The sequence below is a fragment of the Syngnathoides biaculeatus genome, chromosome 8 (genome assembly GCF_019802595.1).
Source record: "Syngnathoides biaculeatus isolate LvHL_M chromosome 8, ASM1980259v1, whole genome shotgun sequence".
In the NCBI taxonomy this organism is placed as follows: domain Eukaryota; kingdom Metazoa; phylum Chordata; class Actinopteri; order Syngnathiformes; family Syngnathidae; genus Syngnathoides; species Syngnathoides biaculeatus.
Genome location: NC_084647.1, coordinates 32,824,242 through 32,831,002, shown reverse-complemented (window position 1 = coordinate 32,831,002; position 6,761 = coordinate 32,824,242). Strand labels below are relative to the sequence as shown.

General features: G+C 42.5%; 1 protein-coding gene across 1 annotated transcript; it reads right to left on the bottom strand.

The window, feature by feature from the left end:
* Positions 1 to 1,175: 1,175 nt before the first annotated feature.
* On the bottom strand, positions 1,176 to 5,377 carry LOC133505005 (alpha-2-macroglobulin-P-like; the record flags this gene model as incomplete). The annotated part of the gene is made up of 4 exons (XM_061827796.1): positions 5,231 to 5,377; positions 4,348 to 4,528; positions 3,642 to 3,798; positions 1,176 to 1,228 (listed from the first exon to the last, which is right to left on the bottom strand). Coding segments are annotated over exons 1-4 (474 nt in total), but the record flags the coding sequence as incomplete, so codon positions are not given.
* Between the last annotated feature and the right edge of the window lie 1,384 nt (positions 5,378 to 6,761).

The window sequence follows — 6,761 nt, the reverse complement described above, 5'->3', positions numbered from 1 at the left end:
ATGTTGTGGGGCAATCCGAGTTGACACACCTTCGCAACATCGTGTGGAGATCGGGAACAGTTCCGCTGGTTGGCCAGACTGGGGTGGTTGTCCTCCTTTTTAAGAAGGGTGAGTGGAGGGTGTGTTCCAACTACGGTCCGTTGTGGTAAAGAGCGAGCTAAATCAAAAGATGAAGCTCTCAATTTATCAGTCGATCTACATTCCTACCCTTACCTGTGGTCATGAGCTGTGGATCTGGGATGAGAATCACCACCTCCAGATCTGAGACAATGGTCCTCAGTCGGAAAAGGGTGGCGTGCCCTCTCCAGGTTGGGGATGAGACTGTTCTCCAAGTGGAGGAGTTGAAGTATCTTGTGTTCTTGGTTACGAAGGGGGGGATGGAGCAGGAGACCGACAGGGCGATTGGTGCAGCGTCTGTAGTGATGCGGTCTTTGTATCGGTCCGTTGTGGTAAAGAGGGAGCTAAGTCAAAAGGCGAAGCTCTCAATTTATCAGTCGATCTACATTCCTACCCTTACCTATGGTCATGAGCTGTGGATAATGAGAGAAAGAACAAGATCCCAGATACAAGAGGGCAAAATAAGTTTCCTCCGTAGAGACTCCGGGCTCACCCTGAGAGAAGCTTGGATCTGGGAGGGGCTCAGTGTCAAACTGCTGCATTGAAAGGAGGCAGATGAGGTGGCTGGGTAAACTGATCCAGATGGCTCCCAGAGACCTCCCTGTTGAGGTGTTCCGGGCACATCCCACCAGAAAGAGACTCCGGGGACGACCCAGGACACACTGGAGGGACTATGTCTCTCTGGTGACCTGGGAACGCCTCGGAGATTCCTCTGGAAGAGCTGGAGGAATTGACTGGGGAAAGGGAAATCTGGGTATCCCTGGTAAAGCTATTGGCCCTGCAACCCGACCCGGAAAAGCAGTAGAAGATGGATGGATGAGTCAGATGCAGTGTGAGGCAAATGAACTCTGACAGCAGGTTCGTCACACTAATCCACACACTCCATCACACCCACACTGTGATCAAAAACCAACAAACAGCCCTCTTTTCATAATCCACTCTCTTACACAAAAATAGAGGCTTGTACTGAACATTTATCAGAAATCACAATGGACAAAGTTTCCCATTACATTCAGTTCAAGAACCCCTTGAAAGAGAAAAACGAACTGAAAACTTACCATCCGGTCCACAGGGATGAAACCGGAATCCATGGAAACAATTCGGAATTGCACTGTGGAAGAATGTAAGCAGTTAATTAAAAAAGTCTTCAAGTATTGCTTTAAATGCATTACATAAGGGTAAAATATTAAACTAAAAAGGAAAGGGGACATTTCTGTCCATGTTATGCCTCAAAACATGGTTTTCAAGTAGAAAATGAGCGCGCAAAATAAATTTGTGGAACAAAGAGCAGAATAAAAAATGTGATTAAAAAGGAGCCAAAGGAACAAGAATTCTGTCATGTGCCTTGTGAAAAGACATTCTGACCAGCAATGGGGCCCAACCTTTCTTTCACTACAGACAAGTAATACACACAACAATAACTACACGGACAAGTGTGTTACGAAACATATTTTACAACGTACTTAGATCTGAACGATGAGACTGTAATAAATACATGTACAGTAGACGGTAGTTTATGTTATTGCATTTAAATTGGTCAGTGCTGTCTAAGGAAAATCTCATGCATTTGATGATTTTCAATCTGGTACATACATTTGCTGTTCTCCATTGTACACTGTAAGTAGCAAAAACAAACTTGAAACAGGATGAGTAAGAAAAGTGACAAATAAATATTTGTTTGTCCAAGAGAGCTGTTATGCAGATGTGAAAGTAATATGTGTCACAAACCAACGGTGCATGGGCCGACCCAAATGCAGGACTCCAAGACGAGGACATGATGTTCAGTGGGTTTTATTATAAACGAAATTTGTGCATGACAACACAGTCCAAAGAGGCAGGATCCAAAACACAAGAAACAATGTCCGATAACTATGACTCAACTAAAGACCATCACCAAAAGCGTGACTGAACTATAATGGTCCAGGTGGTGGAGTAACCCTGGATGCGGCAAAGCATACTCAACGAACTGGCAAAGACCAGTGACAAAACTCCACCTTAAATACATCATCTAATCACAATGTCTCATGTGACACAGCTTTGACTGGCGACAGGTGTCAGAGATGAAACCGCTCAGAGTGGTGGCCAGGCCACACCCCTCTTGCCCATGGTCCAGCCTTGCTGAGGACAAATATGTGTTATGCCTGTTCACAATATCAAATATTGTAAATCACGGACTTGTTGAAATTGCTTCATATATTTTAACAGTACTAGCAATAATACTTGATTCTTGAATACGTGAATCAGATGCTGCTGTCTCAAAGTATACAAGGGCATGACCTCCAGTGTGCACAAAAAAAGTGTGCTCCTTGTTCAAAAACAGATTAAGTTATTCATTTTGCAGTTAGCAGTAGTTCATGAGGGAACAAGGTTGATATTATATTTTTGGCATGTAAATGTTGCTTTTGTTGGGTTTTACAGGATTTAGACATGCTGCTAATACTTGCAGTTGAGCAGTTTTTCACACACTTGAGTGTCATACTCAGCAACGAAGTTTCGACGGCTCGTGAATATAAGGTTAAAGGTTAATTTCATTTCATGATTCTTAAAGATAAAAGGTAACGTGAAAAGGAGTACTAAATATACTTGATAAATGCATCGTCCGAGCACAATGTAAATATTGTTATGTTTCAGGGGTAAAATTCTACGGTAATACTAATTCACACATGGATTAATATACTGAAATGCAAAACATACTGGTAATCGTTGGTGTGACAGAGGAGTCTCTGGTAGGATCAACGGCAAAGTTTATAAAACAGTGGTGAGGCCGGACATAATGAATGGATTAGAGACGGTGGCACTGAAGAGACAACAGGAAGCGGAACTGAAGGTGCCAGAAATGAAGATGTTGAGGTTCCCTCTAGGAGTGAGCACGTTTGACAGGATTAAAAATTAGCTTGTTAGAGGGATAGCCAATGTTTGATGTTTTGGAGACAAGGTTCGAGAGAGCAGACTTCGGTGGTTTGGACATGTCCAGAGGCGAGTGAGTGTGTATATTGGCAGAAGGATGCTGAGGATGAAGCTGCCACGCAAAAGAGCAAGAGGAAGACCAAGAAGTAGGTTGAAGGATGTTGTGCAGGAGATAGGCTAAGATGGCAATAGATGACACGCTGTGGCGACCCCTAACGGGACAAGCCGAAAGGAAAAGAACAAGAGGAAGAAGATTGTTAATAGTTACTGATTGTGTTTGTTTATTCTTGTAGCTCTTACTGTGTGTTCTCATACAAGGAGATTAAAGAAAGGTTGTGAACTACCAGTATATAAATCATATAAATATAGAAAAAAATTAAAATAATAAAAAAATTAATACATAAGATATACATAAAATTAATTTTAATTAATTAATTAAATGATAATTATAGTTATTAATTCATATAGTAATTAACCAATAAAGTGAGACTTTAATGGCACTTCTGAATGAATTACTTAGGATTGTAAATATATTGTCATACTGTGTAGAGATAGACAAGGTATTCTAACCCAAAACAGCTCTCAACTCTCAATATTTTGATTGTGGTGATACTTACCGGTCTGTCCAGGTTTGTAGACAGGTTTATCACTCTGGATAATGTGGATAAAAGCGGGGGGCACAATGAGGATTTTGGTCTTCTTGTTCATGGAGCCACTCTCTCCTTTGATAGTGACATTTATGGTTGCCACAGTATTTTTGCGCACTGCTGGAACCTATGGGGCCCAGGAATCACACACGTCAGACAGAGCAGAAAACAAACAGATTGTAAATTGAGAAAAGCGAGGAGAGACAAACAGATGTCAGGGTTCTTTGCACAAATATGATGAATCCCATTGTAATTGCAATAGGCCCTGTGTTGCAAAAGCAAACCATTTGGCGGGGTCACCTATGAAATCACTCTCTACTCTTGAGCATTTGTTTTTAGGATTTCACAATGCAAATGGAGCCAACAGAAAGATGCCTTTGTTGAGGTCCCGTTCAAAAAATGCCAGATAAGGTATGACACAGGGTTAAATTCTGAGGAACCATGTGAAACCACAAGTCATTATCAGAGACAGAATGGGGTCACTCGGACAGTCATTTCCCATTTAAAAAAAAAAAAGAGGAAAAAAAAAAAAGCAAGAGCAAGGCCTGTTTGGTTGCATAACAACTTGCTGTGGTGGAGCCAGCTATACTGCTAACTTTTCGTTCATGGTACCGACTCCAGAATTTGGTATATAATGTTGTAGAAGTGAATAAATATCATTGAGGTGATGACAGACCTTAAAATTCATGCATTGGTAAAAGTCTTGTCTGATCTTCTTCTCCAGGATGACAGCGCTGCCAGACTTCACATCCAGGGTGATTGTGAGCGTGACGAGCTCCGTGGGGCCGTGGATGAGGGCGCACAAGGTTTCCTGCTCGCCTCCTCTCACCCGGGAGCTCACAGTCACCGCAAAGATGCTGTCGAGATGGAGAAAAGACAAAGATTACGCTGGGAAACAACTTCAGTGTCACATAACTGGAATATTTTCCAAACAACAAAATGTTATGAAATACTGAAGTGGGAAATGTCAGACATTTGTTGATTGCGTACAGTTGAAACTAACAATGTGTTATTAGTTAACGTTCATGATCTTAATTCATTTGTAAGAACAATGGTATCAGGTTTTGTGGCCAGGTCTTAAAAATAAAAAAACAAATAAACAAAGAACAAACGACACAGAAGATATTTGATTATGTTGGCAGCTCACATTGCATTATGAACTTGGTTGATTAGTACTATAATGTAAACTGCAGATACAAAAATAGTAAGTTTCTTTCAGCTTGTCCCATTAGGAGTCGCCACAGCGTAACATCTCAGATGAATGCTCATATTTGTTTGGCACAGTATTTACACTGGATGCCCTTCCTGACGCAACCCCTCTTGGGGAGTAAAGGCCTCAGTGAGATATGAACTAACATCCCCTGGTTTACCAAACCAATGCTCTAACCACTGAGCTATGGGGCCAAAATGAAAATGGCAAAAAATGACAATGACAAAAACTCCAAAATAGGGATCAGTCCACGAGAAAGGCACATTATTCCAAAACTTGGATTTGTAATGTGAATACACCCACCGTGATGATGACGTCGAGAAGTAGCATCTCGATTGGCCCTACTTACGTGTCATTGAGATGAGCCGAGGAGGCACTTTGCAGCAAGACAGATGCAACGATGACCACGAGTGTTTGGAGGACAGGTGCCATGTTTGCGCAGCACACACAGCGCCGTATTCCGACAGGGTTCAGAGAGACTTCAGCACCAGAATACTTGTACACTGGTGAAATGTCTGGAAAACGTTGTGGACTTGGTTTTTTAAATAGTCCAGCTACCCACCACAACCCCCCGCCGCCTCCACAAACACTCCCTCCACATTTTTTGAAGTCTCCATTCTGCTGCCAAACAAGTTTCACTTCCCAAAAGTTCAAAACCGGACTGGCCTGATGCTAGTTGTCCACTTCAACAAGCAATTGATGAGGAATTTGAAAGATGGGTGGGGGGATCGCCAATGGTAACTCTTGTTTTGCTCCTGTCACAATTTTCAAGCCCGCAGCATCACCTCCAAGGAGTTCCAAATTATTGATCACATATGTTATTGTAATTCCTAAGCCTATTAGTATTACAAATTCACCACTGACTCTGCTCACAGTGTTCTTGTCAATAAATCTAAAGTGATGCTGAGTAACTCATTCATCCTCTTTAAACAGTGGCAGTTTTGGAGGGCCATATTCTGTGGTGCATCCCCCGAACAAAGATTCTAATCAAAACATCGATCAGTTTTCAAAACTGAAAACTGCTCCCTCCATATCTCCTGCATCTTCCTCTCTAACACCAACAGACCCTCATGTCTTCACTCACAACATCCATCAACCTTCTTTTTAGTCATCCTTTTGTACTTTGCCCGGCAGCTCTATCCTGAGTACCCTTTTACCAATATACTCACTCTCTTGCCTCTCGTCATGTCCAAACCAACGAAGTCTGCTCCCTCAAATCTTATCTTCAAAACATCTAACTTTGGCTGTGCCTCTAATGAGCAAATTTCTAATCCTATCCAACCTGCTTGCTCTAAGAGAGAACCTCAAAATCTTCATTTCAGCCATCTGGTTCCTGTTGTCTCTTCACTGCCACCGTCTCTAATCCGTACATCATGGCCGGCCTCACCACTGTTTTACAAACTTTGCCCTTGATCCTAGCAGAGAGTTCTTTTGTCCCATAAAACACCAGAAACCTTCCAACCTACTTGGATCTGTAACATCCCTTCCTTTCCACACCCACCATTGTGCTGTATTGTTGACCCCAAGTATTTGAAGACATCCACCCTCACAATCTCTTCTCCCTGGAGCCTCACTCCCTCCCCCTCCACTCCTCTCATTTATGCACATATATTCTGTTTTACTTTGGCTAATCTGCATTTCTCTCCTTTCCAGTGCATACCTCCATCTTTCTAATTCTTCCTCTACCTGCTCCCTGCATTCACTGCAGATCACAATGTCATCTGCGAACATCATGGTTCAAGGGGATTCCAGTCTAACCACATCTGTAAACCTATCCATTACCACAGCAAACAGGAAGGGGCTGAGAGGTGATCCCTGAAGCAGCCCCACCTCCACCTTAAATTCTTCTCTCACACCGACGGCACACCTCACCACTGTTC